The 17,966-nt window shown below is 39.8% G+C and overlaps 1 protein-coding gene across 3 annotated transcripts in view; it reads right to left on the bottom strand.

Annotated features, from left to right (window-relative positions):
• Positions 1 to 5,131: 5,131 nt before the first annotated feature.
• Positions 5,132 to 17,966, bottom strand: part of efhb (EF-hand domain family, member B) — a 67,048-nt gene continuing 54,213 nt past the window's right edge. For all 3 annotated transcript variants that reach the window (XM_072252013.1, XM_072252012.1, XM_072252014.1), the window contains 4 exons: positions 17,752 to 17,959; positions 17,358 to 17,537; positions 9,497 to 9,678; positions 5,132 to 5,940 (listed from right to left, as the gene is read on the bottom strand). In XM_072252013.1, coding sequence (XP_072108114.1) covers positions 5,779 to 5,940; positions 9,497 to 9,678; positions 17,358 to 17,537; positions 17,752 to 17,959 — 732 coding nt within the window. In that variant the 3' untranslated portion in view covers positions 5,132 to 5,778. The remainder of the gene's footprint in view (positions 5,941 to 9,496; positions 9,679 to 17,357; positions 17,538 to 17,751; positions 17,960 to 17,966) is intronic.

The following is a 17,966-nucleotide window of genomic DNA, read 5'->3' on the forward strand; positions in this document are numbered from 1 at the left end:
ATTGGTGAGAGATGGATCAAACAGGATCAATGATGTAACACTCAACTAAAACCCAAGAAAATAGCTGGGAATGAGGAAGGGCAGAGGATGCAATTACTCAAAATTGAACCAAATTGTGGAGGTTATTCAAAACATGAAAAATGTTTTTTCAGTCACTGTAATTAATGGCTGCTGGAAGCTACATCAAAACAGAGACAATGAAGGGTGTGGTGATATGACGTGTAAGAACGTGGTTGGAGAGAGTTCTGAGCATGCGCAGGGCCGATAGAAAGATTGAGAAACATGGTATTGTAAAAACGTTGTGCTTGTTGTTAAATAAAATTTCTATCTGAGACACAGAAGATGGTTCTTTATTAGTAACCCATGATACGTATGAATATAAAGAACACAACATGGTGTCAGAGGTTGGTCTAGAAGAATAATACATTTCCTAACACGGGAGAATCAAAGATAATTTTCTGAGAAAAAGGTTCGAACTGTTTTGGTGTTGCTAATGGTTTTACAAATGAAAGGTTTGCAGCCTCTATTGACACTTCAATTGTCTGGGAACGTAGCCGTGAACTGGAGAAAATTTAAGGGACGTTTTAAATTGTATTTATCAGTGATCAATGCAGATCGAAAACCGGAAAAAATGAAAGCTGCACTTCTACTCCACGTAATAGGTGACGACACAATTGAGGTATATAATCATTTTATTTTTGAAAATGGAGATAATTTAAAGTTAAAATTGATATTGGACAAATCTGAAGTATTTCGTATACCGAAGCGTAATGTGCTATACGAGCGTCATAGATTTTTTACATGTACGCAGAGACCTGGTGAAGTTATTGATCAATATGTTACTGAGTTGAGACACCGGAGTAAAACATGCAAGTTTGGAGAACTGACAGACTGTCTCATTAAAGACAGGATAGTTTGTGGCATTCTGGATAATGGTCTGAGAGAAAGACTGTTAAGAGAACAAGACTGAGACTTGGAAAAAGTTTTGATGCTCTGCAAAGCTTCGGAAACTGTGACATCACAGGCTAAAAAACTTTTCAATGAGAACTTCAACGTAGACGCTGTGAGGAAGTGTGAACATATTAGTAAAAAATAATAAAACTACATCAAAAATGACAGAGAGCAAGACGTCATCTGAGAGAAAAAAGCTATGTGATTGCTGTGGGCGTCAGCATCAGCCAAAACAGTGTCCAGCGTATGGGAAAATGTGCAACAATTGTGGTAAGAGTAACCATTTTTCACGCCGTCGCAGAAGTACAAAGGTAGAAAGAAAATAAACAAGTAAATGCTGTGCTTGAAAATGAACATGAGGAGTTTTATATAGATGTGCTTTGTGAAAACAAACAAAGTAAGAATGACTGGACTATTCCATGGCAAGTGAACCAAAACAATATTCTGTTTAAACTTGATACTGGAGCTTCTGAGTTTAATGTATTAAAGCCAAGACCAAAGTTACATAAGACAAATATAAAAGTGACTGGGTATTTCAGGAGCAGACATTCCAGTTAAAGGAACATGTGGCTGAAGTATCACACAAAAATATTGTGCACACGCTTTCATTTGTGGTGGTGCCAAGGAATGTACAGTCAATACTGGGTTTATCTGCCTGTGAGAGACTGAATTTGGTGAAAAAAGTCTTAGTCCTGGACAGTGACACAGAGTCAGAATACAGTGACTTGATGAAAGAGTATGAGGACTTGTTCAAAGGGCTTGGTTGTCTTCCAGAAGAGCACACGATTAAAATTGACAACACAGTGCCACCCATTGTACATCCATGTGGAAAAGTGCCTTTTGCATTATGTCATCAACTGAAAACCGAGCTTGAAAGAATGGAAAGGCTAGGAGTCATTAAAAAAAATTGATGAACCTACTGAATGGGTCAATTCACTTGTCATTGTTGATAAGAAAAATGGAAAACTGAGGATTTGCTTAGATCCAAGAGACTTGAATCGAGCCATTAAAAGAGAGCATTTCAAATAGCCTACTCATGAAGAAATGATGTCACAGTTTGCTAATGCACAGTACTTTAGTAAATTAGATGCATCCTCTGGATTCTGGCAACTTAAACTAGATGAACCAAGTTCAAAGTTGTGTACCTTTAACACTCCTTTTGCCAGATATTGTTTCTTTCAGCTTCCGTTTGGAATTGCATCAGCTCCTGAAGTGTACCATAAAACCATTCGCATGCTGTATGAGCACATTGAGGGCGTGGATACTTCCATGGATGATATTATTGTTTGGGGATCATCTTAACAAGAGCATGATGCCAGACTCAGATAGGTCTTTGAGGCAACACACAAGGCAAACCTGAAGTTGATCAAAGACAAATGTCAGTTAGGAGTGACTGAAGTTACCTTTGTGGATGATATCATCAGCAATGAGGGTGTGTGTCCTGATCCATTGAAGGTTTCTGCTATTGAGAATATGCCAAGACCGCAATGGAAAAAGGATGTTCAAGGGTTCATGGGAATGGTGAACTACATGAGAAAATTCATACCCATTCTTTCGGAACAGCTTGCTCCATTGGGGCAGCTAACAGAAAAGAAAAATGAACGGAGCTGGAATCATGAGTAGGAGAAGGCATGGCAAAATCTCAAGAAAGTGCTCACCAAAGAACCTGTGTTGAAATTCTATGATGCTGAGAGACCCATCAAAATCTCATGTGATGCATTTCAAGCAGGCTTAGGGGCAGTATTACTCCAGAAACATGATCAGGAATGACTACCAGTGGCATATGCATCTCGTTCATTATCCGATCCAGAAATAAGGTATGCCCAAATTGAAAAAGAATTGCTCAGCATTATGTTTGCTTGTGAGAGATTTCATCAGTTTGTGTCAGGGCAATCTATTGATGTTGAAACTGATCATAAGCCCCTGACTGCATTGCTTCACAAACCTTTAAGTGACTGTCCTTTTTGCGAATTCAGCGAATGATGATCAAATTGCAAAGATATGCATTGAATGTGTCATACACACCTGGAAAATCCATGTACACAGCTGACACACTTTCCAGAGCTGTGGATCCAACAACAAAAGACAGTCACAGGGACACTGTTGATGTTCAGGCATTTGTTGATATGATCACAGAGACTGTACCTGTTGCTCCCGAAAAGTTGGAACTGCTGCATCTTGAGACAGAGAGGGACAAAATTCTCAGTTAGGTAATACAAGTGGTGATGGAATAATGGCCAGATAATAAGCATGACTGTACCTTAGAAGTACAAGAATATTGGAACCACAGATCAGAACTTTCTGTTGTGGATGGGACATTGTACAAAGGTAGCAGAATTGTGATTCCTAAGTCTCCGAAAAGAAATGCTTGGGAAAATTCATGAAGGCCACCCAGGTATTGAAAACTGTAAGAGAAGGGCACGGGGAGTGATGTTTCAGCCCAGGATGAATCAAGAAATTACAGAATTGGTGTCTTCTTGTCAAATATGCCTTAAATACCAACCTAGCAACCCTAAGGAGCCACTGCATCCACATCCCAGTCCTCAGAGACATTATCAGAAGGTAGGCATTGATCTTTTTGTAACTAACAAGGATTATCTATTAATAACAGATTACTACTCATTGTATCCTGAAGTGTGTGGTCTGAGCAGAACAACAGCAGAATGTAATTACTTGCATGAAATCAGTTTTTTCCAGACATGGTGTACCTGATGGTTTTGACTGACAGTGGTCCACAATTCAATGGTGAATGCATGAGACATTTTGCTCATGAATGGGGCTTTGTTCATACAATATCTGTTCCATTTTTCCCTCAGTCCAATGGATTAGTTGAGAAGTCGATAGGAATTATCAAGAATCTGATGCACAAAGCAAAAGATAGTGGAGGTGATTTTTATAAAGCTTTGTTAGCCTATTGCAGTACTCCACTTGAATGTGGATTTTCTCCTGCTCAGCTCTTGATGGGACGCTGTTTGAGATCCAATCTGCCAATAGATGAGAGCCTTCTGACAACAGAGGGAGGTGAACAAGTGAAAAGATAGAAAGATGAACACAAAGCAAAGCAGAAAATATACTTTGACAGATGTTCTCGTCCACTACCTGAACTGCACCAAGGAGATGAAGTAAGGATACAAGACAAAATGAATACATGGACACAGAAAGCCACAGTACTTGAAGTACAAACCAGATTATATATGGTCCGAACAGAAGAAGGAGCAGTGTTAAGAAGAAATCGCAAAGACCTCAAGAAAGAGCCCACTTCAGAGTTTCAGTTAACTGATGCAGACCAGACAAAACATGGAAATAACAACGAAACACAAGAACTGTGTGAACCACTTAGAAGGTCTACTCGTATTCATAAACCTCCAGAGAGAGACGTTAAATTATGCATTTGCTCTGGTCAATGTTGCTAATTGTTTTTCTTTTTAATGAAAGGAAGATGTGGTGATATGATGTGTAAGAAAGTGATTGGAGAGAGTGCTGAGCATGCACAGGGATGATAGAAAGATCAAGAAACATGGTATTGTAAAAACGTTGTGGTTGTTGTTAAATGAAAGTTCTATCTGAGACACAGAAGATGGTTCTTTATTAGTAACCCACAGTACGTATGAATATAAAGACCACAACAAAGGGTAGATAGGGTTGCTGGAGAATTGCTTGCCTAAGGTGCCTTGGAAATCAAGCCATGCCTGCAGATGATGTTAGTAGAGGGAGTGGAGAAAATGCTATGATAGTGATAAACTTGCCACGGGCGAAGAGATAAGAGTGCTGGCAAACAGAAGCACTTCAAAAGAGCTGCACAATGGAGAGCCTTTGAAGGAAGACAGGATAATTCACTCTCAACAAAGACTTCTGGCTTTGGTCAGAATTATTTCAATGCTATGACAGAATCAAAAATCTAATTAGGGAGATTTGAGGAAGGACTTGTAACTGAAGTGAATATAGTTCTTGAAGTGGGCAACATTGGGCTAGAATTATACTAGTACCAAACTTTCTCAATTTTTGCTCCCTTCAACATAGTCCATTTAGAAACATGAAAGCTACAATTTTACATTATATTTTTAAAAGACTCTTTTGCTATTTAACAACATTAAACAGTGCTGTTGCAAATGATCAGTGATTCAACAAAGAGTCTCACATCGATACAAAAACATACAGCCACAGACAACTTCTTGTTCAAAATAATAGGTCTGTATTTCCAAAGGAGGCTTTCCACATCTGCCATTTACTGCTTCTCATTGATATTCCAACAAAATAACAGCAAAAATTGGTTTGGAGAACCAATGTGAAAATTCATCCTCAAATTGTTTTTGCCTGTTTGTATTTCACAGAAAAAAAATCACACATTCATTTAACAAAAGTGCAATTGTGAGTTGAAATGTTATTCAGTAAATACCAAGGAGTTTTTTTTGGGGGGGTGGGGGGAGTGCTTTTTACAACCATATTACAAACTTGCCAGAAAGAAAATAACTTTTAAAACAGACTGCAGAGTTATACAGATATTTTAATGTTATCATTTAAAAACCCATTACTTCCTTTCATACGTAAAAGTACTTATAGGGCCTTCACAAACCACAAACACAGCTGAAGCTCATTGCATGATTTCTGACAGATTCTGACTGATTTTTGTTCCAAATCTACAATAAGACTAATTACATTTAGAAGAATGTTCTAACTTTTTAACCTGCAAAGTTTGTTTTCAATGCTGCGTCCATAATGAGCACAAATTGAAATCTTGAAACTGTTCAAAAATTTCAAAAACAATTACAAAACCTCATGCATTTAATATTATTGAAATCTTAAATTCGTCAGGGAAATTACAAATCCTCAACAAGCTGAAGTCGCTGATGTCTGAATTTCATCCAGAACCTCACGGAATGTCTCCACAGAAACTTCTCCCTTTGCATGTTTCTTGGCAGCACACTTCCATACTTCTTCAAAGGTCTCTCTGGACATATCCACTCCAGCCTTACAAAATATTTGCTTTATCTAATGCAGTAAAGATGGAAATAACTGTCAATGCAAATTCAAGACCAAATTACTGCATTCTTTGTGATTAAAAACTGTATCTGCAAAGATGATTTAAACATCAAAAGGAAAGTTGAAAGAAGATTATTTGAATGCACTTGATTGAAAATTACTAAAGGTTATAACATACTTAAACACAAATATTCATGAAATAAAATAAAGGCATTTTATATTAAATCATCTACTACTTTAAGAGACCAGCTAGTTAAAACAAAAATCAACATCTTAAAGAAATTTTGATATACAACTCATATGTAACAATACATAGCATATTAGTATAGTCACCATCTGGTGTCAAGTTAGCAACCACAATGCTTTTATGTTGCATTATTCTACCATGCCCTCCATATTTGAGTAACCATGCTAAGACAATGCACAGCTATGTGGAATAAGGGCTTTATCCTCTAACAACCTGATTTGTTTTTAAACTTCAGTCTGCAATCTTCACACAAGAGCAACTAAAGTCCTGCTGCCAGCTGCCAGAGCAGCAATAATTGGGGATCCCAGAATAGGTTTCTACTGCCTGGGATCATCTGGAGAAGTATTGCTGTAAAAAGCAAAGTGGATCTCCAAATTCACTGTGATTTGCTCTAATATTACACAATGCCAATATCATGCAGCTTTAATTCTTGCAAGCAACTGAGGAGTAGGGTATGGAGAAAAAGCAAGAAGGAAATGCATGGATTCCACATCCCCGCACCCACAGACACACACACCGCTCCCCTTCAGGCCTGGCTGATACATTACAGTTCATCACACTGCACACTAAATTAACATAGTGCCAACTCCCCATTCCACAATTCCTTGCTCTGCTGCTGAACATCTCACCACCTAATTGATAACAATGACAGAATGAAATTCAATCCTAAATTAACATTACACTCCAGATTTCTCTAATTTTGCAAAAGTGCTTAGAAATATCATCTAATCACTCCATGCACTACTTAGAGTCTGTCTACTGCATGATTTTACTTGCACTGATGTTTCTGCGTAGTCTCTTGTAGCTTCAGAAAACTGGTGAATGCAGTGAAGGAGGCTATAGGCATCCTTGGAGGATGACAACAAAGCTGCTTTGGACAGAGAAGGTCTGGATTGCTTCATTAGAGATGCCAATGATATGGCTTGCTTACAGATCAACAGAAGAACATTAGCAGAGAGACAATGAAAAGATCACAAACTATATGGAGAGTGAAATATATTCATATTCTATAGAACAAAGGACACGCTCCTAAAGAAGTACCTCAACAATCCTAATTACCTCTCGGATACCAAACAGGTAGGCTGTTATGATACCTCCCATGCGCCTTTGATCATTGGTACCCAAAGATGTGAACCCCTTAACTTGAGTTTCCATAAGACTACTCAATATTAGATCATTTCTGTTTGTACTTGCAGACTCAAATCCAGTCAGCCATTACTTAAACAATGGAAGGGATAAACACTAAGAAAATACTGCACAACATTTTTCCTCCAAGGACCCCTGGCATTGACTCCATGTTTTCTGCAGGCCTGCCATTGCATTTCACCGGGCATGTTCTTGTAGGTTGTCCCTTTTAATATTAATCTAGGTCCAGAACAGCAGAGTGTTTGCAGATGAGCCAGCATTTCTATCTACTCTGTCCAGTTTACACATAGCAAGTCACTCACTATTTGCAGATCATGTGTCCAATCCAACCGGTTTACAATGCAGAATATCTGGATTTAATTTGTCCATTTTGGGTGCCAGATTGAGTGATACCGTGCCTTACCATTTTCTCTCAAGCTTTTAAACCACTGAAAGGCCAATCTGTACTTTTTAAATGCTGGAAAGAGAAAGGGGAGGGCAAAGAAATGGTAAGGGAAAAAATGGGACAGAGGAAATGCATGTGGTACTTATAACGTAGAGAAGATTGTGGGAAGTGGAATGTTAAAAAGAAGCTTATGTATGAGCATGTTTGTGTATACTGTACCTAGATATCTTCTCCGCTGCTGCCAAAGAGCAAAAACTACTCAAATTATGGTCAGTATTCTCTATTCTAGCAGAGTAAATAGTTGCAATAGCACACTTTTCAGTATATTTCTGTTGTCAGTTCTGGGTCACCAGAGAGAGTGAATAAGAAAAAGAAAAGCAAGAAAGAGGAATCAATAGTGACAAGAAAGCAAAACAGAGAAAGAGAGAGAGAATAGTTAGGAAAACAGGAAAGGCTGGTAAGAATGGATTTGGGTGCTTCGTTTCAATAACAAGAAATCTCTATGGTGATGAGGCTTGGAAATGCATGCAGGATATGCTACCCTATCAAGTTATGCCCAAGTCCTGATCAAAAGAGATTGTCGGCCATTAGGTAGTGATGCTGCAATACGCTAAGCAGCGTTTGAGGCTCATGCTGCAGTTGGATGATGACCACTGAACATTTTTCAGTACCGCCTCCTGATCCTTCACATTAGATTCCTTGCATTGATCGCCATGGTTATCATCCAATGGCTAATCCATTGAACTCCAGGTCAGAAAATCTCAGTGTCCTCTCTTGCCTAGGTTCTTTTCTTAAAGATTTAAAGATTAAAGATTAGCTTTATTTGTCATATGTACATCGTAACATTGAAAAATAGAGTGAAAGGCATCGTTTGGGTCAACGACCAACACAGTCCAGGGATTGTGCTGGGGGCAGTCCGCAAGTGTTGCTATGCTTCTGGCACAACATAGCATGCCCACACAATTTACTTACCCTAACCAGTACATCTTTGGAATGTGGGAGGAAATCGGAGTACCTAGAAGAAACTCACACAGGCACAGGGGGAATGTATAAATTCCTTTGAGAAAGTGGTGGGAATAGAACTCTGATCGCAATTGCTGGTGCTATAAAGTGTTACACTAACCACTATGCTAATGTGACACCCTCTTTTCTACCATCATTTTTACTATCTTTTCCAGCCAGCTCTAGTGTCTCCTTGAATGTTCTACCACTAGATCCAGCTACAACATATTTATCCTATTTATGTGCGGCACTGATCATGAAATGTGCAATTCATAAAATTAAGACAATTGCTGATATCCAAGGGAAATCAAAAGCATATTTATCATGAGATAATCACTGAAATCATTAGTTATGAGCTCAAATTTCATGTGTGGCCTGCCATGGTTGAATAGGCATGGGCTAATCACAGCTCAAGATCCTAGCACACATTATCCAACACTATTCAATTCAGCCACAACTGAATGGGCACCGAGTTTTTGCAAGTTTTCTGGTTCCAATTTAGCTTGTAGTACTACTTACATTCTGATTGTACAGAGTAGGAATTTACCAAAGTCCTGACCAAATATTTGGAGCATTTTCAACCTTGAGTACAACTCAGAGAAAGAGATATAATGGAGAATGAGTGAGGCATCAGCCCCTCAAACCAGCTCTCACCAATTTTCTATCTACCTTCTCTAACACAAAACCTTTTTGTCATACAACAATCATCCATCATTCTGAGCAATACAAATTTCCTTTGCTGTGTTTGGACTAGGATGAGTTAAATGTTGCTGCTAATGACTTACCTCTTCTCTGGGCCTGTCTAAAAACAAGTCTTTCTCATAAACTTGACTTTGAGCAAAGATAGAAGGATTTAGCAAGGCTGAAGCAGTTGCCTCATCACCATAGTTAATCGTATCACTAATACGACGAAAACGAGGAGCTGCTAAGTCAGTACGAATAGTAGGTACACCACAGGTTTGAAAATCTGTTTGAAACAAAATATAAAGAAATAATGCATCAAGGGACTCTTATTTAATATTTTAATCAAAATTAGACATTAACGACAGATATATTCCTGACATGCACTGTAACTTAATTGAAAATTACAATTCCAATAAATCTTGGTGTTGGATTATAGTTCTTTCCAATAGATTATCTGACTTTGATGCCCATAGTAAACTTTCAGTTTCAAGTAACTAACTTCATTCTCATCTAACACAATCACTTAGGATATATTTTCATTTTCAGATTTCAAAAATGCTGAACCTCAGATCAAAGTTCAAAGTACATTTATTATCGAAGTATGGATACTGCTGTGTATGTGGCCTGGTTACACAACAATGCTATTAATAAAAATGTTGGAGACGGGAGCTAAGGTTCATGGTTCTTTACTGGCAGAAACCGAACTCAGCACATACGTACAGATCAATACGCCCCTAATAGCGCATGCTCAATACATGCCTAATAGCGCATGCAATGACGTGTCCCTACATCATAAAGTTCTCCGTTATTATACTGTAGGCCATACAGTACACTCCTCCACTTTTATTTTAATAATGTATCAACTGTTTTTTTTAACTGGGTCATTATGCTAAACAAATATGTCTACCCTTAACATACAAACACCTAACATTTGTTTACTTAGTAACTTAATAATATCAGATCATAACAAAGCAACATAATAATATTAAATTATAACAAGCTCCCTTTTTTTCTTTTGTTTTTTTTTCCTTTTTTTTTACTTTTGCCCTAAGACCCATATATAACTCAAGTCTCTGGAGAGGTCTCCTCTGCATCTCCGGGTAAAGTCTGACTTGAAGTGTTTGCTTCAGAGAATGAGTCTCCACAGGTACCTCAGGTGGATCCTCAGCACTGATGACAGGCTTATCTGTGGAGAAGGCTGATGTGGTCACATCGGGAGTGTTTGCTTCTATGTCCGGGCAAGGTGTTGTTGTGTTTTTCACCTGAGCATCCAGGATTTGGTCCACATAACATCCCCATAAGTTCTCTCCCACCTGTACTCTATACATCAGTGGCCCATCTATGGCGGAAATTATGCCTGGTTGCCACTTTTCAGTCCGGTAATCACATGCAAGAACTGACTGTCCCACACTGAAGCTCCGTGTTGACTTAGCATTTAAGTGTTTGAACTGTCTGTTCTCTACATCACGCCGTACATTTGGTTTGAGAAGATCCATGTGGGACCTCAGATTCCTGTTCAGAAACATCATCGCTGTAGTCGGGTTAGTGGTTGCATGTACTGCATTATGATAGGCAAGGAGGAAGTTGTCCATCTTGTGTTGCAGTGGTCGATTTTTGCTGTCCCTTGCCTTGAGGGCTTTCTTGAATGTCTGTACAAATCTTTCTGCCAAGTCACTTGTGGATGGATGGTAAGGGGAAGATGTAAAGTGCTTGATTCCATTGTTCTTCACAAAACTTTGGAATTCTTCAGAGACAAATTATTGTCCATTGTCTGTGCAGATTTGTTCTAGTATGCCATCCCTGGCGAACATGGTCCTCAGCACTATAATGGTCTTTTCCGATGTGGTTGTCTTCATTTTGATGACCTCTGGCCATTTGGAATGTGCATCAATGGTGATTAAAAAGATACCATGAATGGTCCAGCGAAGTCGATGTGCACTTGTTGCCATGGTGATGAGGACCACTCCCATGGATGGAGAGGGGCTTGTAGTGGTATGTTCTGGATCTTTTGACATCCAGAGCAGTTCTTGGTCACGTCCTCAATCTGTTTATCGATTCCTAGCCACCACACATAGGCACGGGCAAGACTTTTCACCTTCACGGTACCCAGGTGCCCCTTATGCAGTTCCTCCAGCACTCTGGTGCATAGCTTGGGAGGAATCACAACTCATGAACCACACATTAGAGTTCCCCGACACACTGAAAACCGCTCCTTCCTCGCTGTGAAGGTTGGAAACAGTGTGTTCCCCTGCGCTGGCCATCCCTTTACCGTGATGTCATACACTTTTGACAACATGGGGTCATTGTGTGTTTCCTTTTCAAAGAGGCTGTTTGTTACTGGTAATTGTTCGACTATTGTTGTGTGAAGGATCTCTGCTGAATCCATTTGTGTAGTTATCTCTGAAGTCGGCAGTGGTAAACATGACAACCCATCTGCGTTGTCATGTTGCTTGGTCCCCTTGTGTTCAATGTCATACATGTGACCTCCTAAGAAATGAGACCATTGCTGCAGCCTTTGTGCTGTCATCACTGGAACGTGTTTTCTTGGGTTGAGGATTGACACGAGAGGCTGATGGTCAGTCAGCAGGATAAACTTTTGGCCATACAGGTAGTAATTGAATTTCTTGACTCCCCACACGAGGCTTAGGGCTTCTCTGTCAATCTGTGTGTAGTTGTGTTCAACTGAAGTTAGTGTTCTTGAGGCTATTGGTCTTTGTGAGCCATCTGGAAACCTGTGCGATAACACAGCTCCTATCCCATGGGGCGAGGCATTACAAGCTAGTCGGATTGGTAAGGAGGGGTCAAAGTGCGCGAGCACCCCTTCTGAAGTTATGAGTCTTTTAGTTTCTTGAAAGGCTTTCTCAGAGCTCTCAGTCCATTTCCATTGTGTTCCTGTCTGTAATAGTGCATTTAGTGGGTATAGGACTGAGGATAGGTTAGGCAAGAACATGTGATAGTAGTTCACTAGACCAAGATATGCTCTCAGCTGAGACACATTTTCAGGTGCTGGTGCCTTAAGCACCGCTTCTATCTTGTCTTGAGACATGTGTAAGCCACCCTTGTTGATCACATGCCCACCGTATGAGATTTCCTTTTTGAAAATCTCACATTTCTGTCGATTAGCTCTGAGCCCATATTCTCGTAACCTGGTGAGCACTTGTTTTAGGTTAGAAAGATGTTTGTTGTCATCTTTGCCGGTGACAATGATGTCATCCGGGTAACACTGAGTTCCTGGAATCCCCTGCAGGACCTGGTCCATTGCCCTTTGCCAGATTGCAGGCGCTGATGCTATCCCAAACACCAACCTGTTGTACTGGTAAAGTCCTTTGTGTGTATTTATTGTCAGGTATTTCTTGGATGCTTCATCGATTTCCATTTGGAGATAAGCCTGGGTCAAATCGATTTTTGTGAAATGTTTCCTTCCTGACAGGGAAGCGAAAATGTCCTCAATTCGGGTAGAGGATACTGTACAGTGCAGAGAACTGGGTTAACAGTCACTTTAAAGTCACCACATGTGCGCACCTTGCTTGGTTTTCCTGGTTTTGTGCTGGCAGTTTTCTTCATCACTGGAACAATAGGCATGGCCCATTCACTCCAATCCACCTTTGACAAGACCCCAGTCTGCTCCAGATTTTTCAGCTCTGCCTCTACTGTAGGACGGATTGCATATGGCATTGGTCTGGCTTTGTGAAACTTTGGACATGCATTTTCCTCAATCTCAATCCTTGCCTTCATGCCCTGAAGTGTTCCTATTCCTTTCAAGAACACTTCCTCAGAGTCAGCAAGTATTTGTGACAGTCTCTCAGATGTCGTCTTGCTGCCTTCCTTTGCTGACACATGTAGTGCCTTGAAAGTGTGCCAATCCAACTGGATTTTCCTGAGCCATTCACATCCCAGCAACGGTGGTCTTCCATTTTTCAGTACACAGGGGTTCAATTGTTGTGTTTTATCTCCGTAGGTCACTGTCACTTTAATTTTGCCTTTGGGATGCACTTTCTGTCCTGTGTAAGTCTTTAGTAGAAGTTTAGGTCGTTTCGAAGGTATGTACGAAAACAGACCTTTGTAGTCATGTACCGAGGTCACTGTTAAAGCTGAGCCTGTGTCCAACTCCACTTGTGGAGTGATCCATATTACTCTTTGATCATCTGTCTCTTTCACGCTGTGAAGTTGCCGACAAAATAATTCACTTTCGTCAGAGTCGTTTTCATCAGAACTGCCTTTTTTTATTTTGTGTACCTTGTTGTATTTTCCTTTCTGGGGTTTCTTGTTTCTCTGTATTTTTCCCTTTTCCTGCTGTTTACTAGCTTTGCATACTCTGCCAATGTGGCCCTGTTTTCCACAGTTTCTGCATTCTTTTTCTTTAAACCAACAGTCGTCTGGGTCATGTGACCTATTCCCACAACAGTAACATTCCTTTCCTTCATTTCTGTTCAGTGACATTTTAGTTGTGGCATATTCCAGAGATTTTTGTTGTATCTCGGAAGCACTCCGTTCCGCTGTTTCCGTTGATATTGCAATGTTTAGCACTTTCTCAAATGTAAGTTCTCTTTCACACAGAAGCTTCTTCTGTGTGGTTTCACAGTGCATGCCACACACTAACCTGTCCCTCAATGCGTCCGATAGACCAGCTGCAAATTGACAATATTCTGATAATTTGCGCAATTCAGCACAATATTCAGAAATGCTTTCATTTTTGCTCTGATTCCAATTGTGAAATTTAAATCTTTCAGCAATGACCAGTGATTTGGGGCTTAAGTGCTGTTGGAGAGTGTCTACTATTTGCTTGAAAGTTTTGTCAGCTGGCTTTTCAGGGGTTAACAAGCTCCGTAGCAGGCCGCATGTTTTTGCTCCCATAATACTGAGTAAGACGCTGGCTTTCTTTTCATCATAAACACTGTTAGCCTCACAATATAACTGTTTCAATGTAAGTTGCCCAGTCTTCAATGCCACTATCAAATGCTATAATGGTTCCAATCATCACCATCTTTGTTATGATAATTTAGCCCCGTTTTCCCCTTGTTTTCTTTTTGACTCACGTGACCTTTTTGCTAGGCCACGAGCACACTCCATCTAGATGTGTGTGTGTCGCTCCTTTTTATCTCCCTTCTGGGGCAGGCAGACCCATGGGGGTCAGCGCTGGCTGTGGTCTCGGCTGGACGTGCTGCGGCTCTGACTGTGTCTCCTGGCCTCACGACGTTCCCGACCCCGGCTGTGCTTCCGTTTCCTTTCAGACTCGCAGCCTCACTCTGCCTCCTTCTCCTGCTCCTTGGCTCGTTCCTTGCACTCTTCCTCCGAATGTCGTTATCAATTAAAACACGGTGTTCCGATACGATGTAGGTTCATTAACCTCGTCACAAATTTGTTATGTTTGTGGCCTTGTTACACAACAATGCTATTAATAAAAACGCCAGAGACTTGAGCTAAGGTTCATGGTTCTTTACTGGCTGAAACCAAACTCCGCACACACATACAGATCAATACGCACCTAATAGCGCATGCTCAATACGTGCCTAATAGCGCACACAACGACGTGTCCCTACAACATAAAGTTGTCCCTTATTATACTGTAGGCCATACATTACATATACCATATACAAGCTTGAGATTTATCTTCTTGATGGCATCCCCAAAACAAAGAACACAATAGAATCCATGAAAAGATCCGCACAAAAAAGACTGTCAATCATGCAACGTGCGAAAAGAGAACAAATTGTGCAAACAATTAAAAAGTAAACAAATAATACACAGGACATGAACTGCAGGGTCCCCGAAAATTAATGCAGAGCCACGCAGCCAGTTCAGCACTGAGGAGTGTGAAGCTCCATGGAGTAGTGAGCTGAACACTGGTTGATCCTTCGCCCTCAACCTTAGCACGTTAATCCTTTTAATCTGGCTCAGTGCTTAAACCAGCTATACATCCGCTCACTCTTTGCTCTTGGGCCCAGGCTTCGCCACTTCAATCCAGCCCAAAGTCCACTCCAGCGATGGCTGCCGTGACCAAACCTGCATTCCCAACAGTTCACTGAATCCTTCGGGATACTGCAGAAACGCCAGGCTCAAAACCATAACTCGCAAAGGGAAATTACAGGCTGCAGACTGCAGTGATTGTAGTCCATAAAATGTATATATCTGGTAGAATAGTTAGTAGTTTTTGCTAGCTGCCCACAAAACTTCGCTGTATCTCTCCAGCACCATCTTAGGATAAAGTCCAATCATCAGAAATCCAAGGGCATGGCCAATTTTCCATTCATTAAGCTTAAGGAATAGGTGCTTTTCACTTTGCAGCCAAGTGCATGGCCAATTTTCAATTCATTAAGGTTAAAGAATTGGTTCTTTTCTCTTTGCAGAAAAGGAGAAGAGTAAAGAAACTTGATAAAGGTCTTAAACAATTTCAAGGACATGGACATATATACCTGAAGAAATTCTCCAAATGGTTATTAGACCCGGGACTACAGAGAGAGTTTCAGAATGTCAGATGAACAATAACATTTCTGTGAGAATAGAAAAAAAATGATAATTTATTGCCAGTACAGTGGTGAAAATGAAATGTGTTGTTTTAAAAAGAAATAGACAAATTCTTTCTGAAAGAAACAGCTCAAGCTTATTAATTCTAGAGATACATTAAAGAAAACCAATGATGGATTTGGAATTGTAGACAACATGGATTAATGCACCTGAAATTTCCATGATGTCATTGTTGAATTATTAAAAAAAAATAGCTATGGTAACTGTTTACACGAACACCTATGCTATTTTTTCTTTGATCTTCCATCAAAGGCATAGCTGAAAATCAGGATGACACCATATACCTATATGTTCTTCTGTTGAAAATATCCTGTGAAAATTTGGGAAGATAAATCTCAAAATTCTTCACATCCTAAACGATTTCCTATTAGGTTCACTATATCTCTGATCTATGGCTGAGAGATAAATGTGTTTGTTTTTTTTTAAGTGCAACAACAACCATTTTATTCATCGGCATCCATTGCACACTTCAGTGGTGGCAGAACCTTTCTTGGAAAATGTGAATCAATGAACAACCTCCTCTCTTATCCCATTCCCAGCCACTCCAAAAGAAGTGTTACTCAGGAAATGATGTCACTTAAAGAAGGTCAGGCATGAAAGTAACCTCAGACGTGCAAATATGACTCACACTGGAAGTCTGCTGTGGAATCTCTGGAGTGGTGCCAATTTTTAATCATAGAGCACTGAAATAAATGCACATCTTCATGTTCTTCTGATCACACCCTATCTTCCAGAGCAGTGGAGCATAAGAACATGAAAAATAGAAGTAAGAGGAGGCTGCCAACACTCAATATAGGAGACAAGCATGTCATTGCATGAAACTGTAAATTCCAAATATTTGAAGAGGTTGAGAGTGGCTTTGAGCTAGGTGATGAATTCTGGGCCCAGAGTGAGTCGCTGGGCAGCATGGTCTAGGCCCAAAATCTTTTGCAGCAGCGATGCCTGGGTTCTAGTGTGAGGTATAATGCGTTGTTTTGACTATTTAAATGCTGGCCCAGATCAGAGGTGAGAGCCAATTTCACTCACTCCCAACAATGTTCACTCCTCCCTCTAGGGTGCAGAGACTTCCGCTGCTCCATTATTGGGTCAGTTTAAACGCTGGCCCAGATAGACTGAAAAGACAGGGTGTTGGTTGGGACGAGAGCTGATTTCGCACACATGGCTTGTATATTTTGTTTTCTTTTTCTTGCACATGGAGTGTTGGTCTTTTATATTTATTCTTTTTTTTCCTTTTAATTGAGTTCTTTTGGGTTTCTTCCTTTGTGGCTACCTGTGAGCAAGCAAATCTCAAGGTTGTATAATTTATACATTCTATGATAATAAATATACTCGAAATACTTGAAGTTATTCTTAACTAGTTTGTATATTCTACATGAAAATACAAAATTTTCATATAAAATAATATTATCTGTTAAGAAAATAGAACTGAACACTTACTTTCTGGTGAATAACTACCAAAAACTGCATTGATCAGTGAAGAGCTTGTACGATAGTGGCCATTAGACTTATCTTCTTTTCTGGTTATAGTTCTGAGTGTCCTGATTGAGCTACCAATTTCTAATGGTACAATATCGTCAGGTGCTACCAGCCCAGTGCCATCTTTGTTTGTCGCACTTCCTATTGAAGAATTAGTTTCTCGTTAATAAAGGAGCATATGATTGTTAAAACAAAAATCAGTTAATATGGACATCTGAAAAGAGCTGTCACATATCATCTATAGTAAACAAAACAGAGTTAAAGTTAACTCTACACTTCTCTGCACAGACACTGCCTGATTTGCATAATATTTCCATCATTTACAATTTTTGCAAAATATGCAGCACAGGTGTACCTTTTGTAATAATGTTTTGTTCTGTTTCTCTCAGAGGCATTTTATCTTTCCAATTCAGAAAATTTGCAAACTCTAAGAAGTTGATGGTGCCAACCCCTTCCACATCACAGTAGTCAAATAATTCATCCATCATTTTGGGGTCTAACTTCAGGTTAAATTGTAAACAGACATCTCGTAGCTCTTCTCGGTCAATTTTACCATCACCATTCTGGATA

This window comes from Mobula birostris, chromosome 3 (genome assembly GCF_030028105.1).
Source record: "Mobula birostris isolate sMobBir1 chromosome 3, sMobBir1.hap1, whole genome shotgun sequence".
NCBI classification, from domain to species: Eukaryota; Metazoa; Chordata; class Chondrichthyes; order Myliobatiformes; family Myliobatidae; genus Mobula; species Mobula birostris.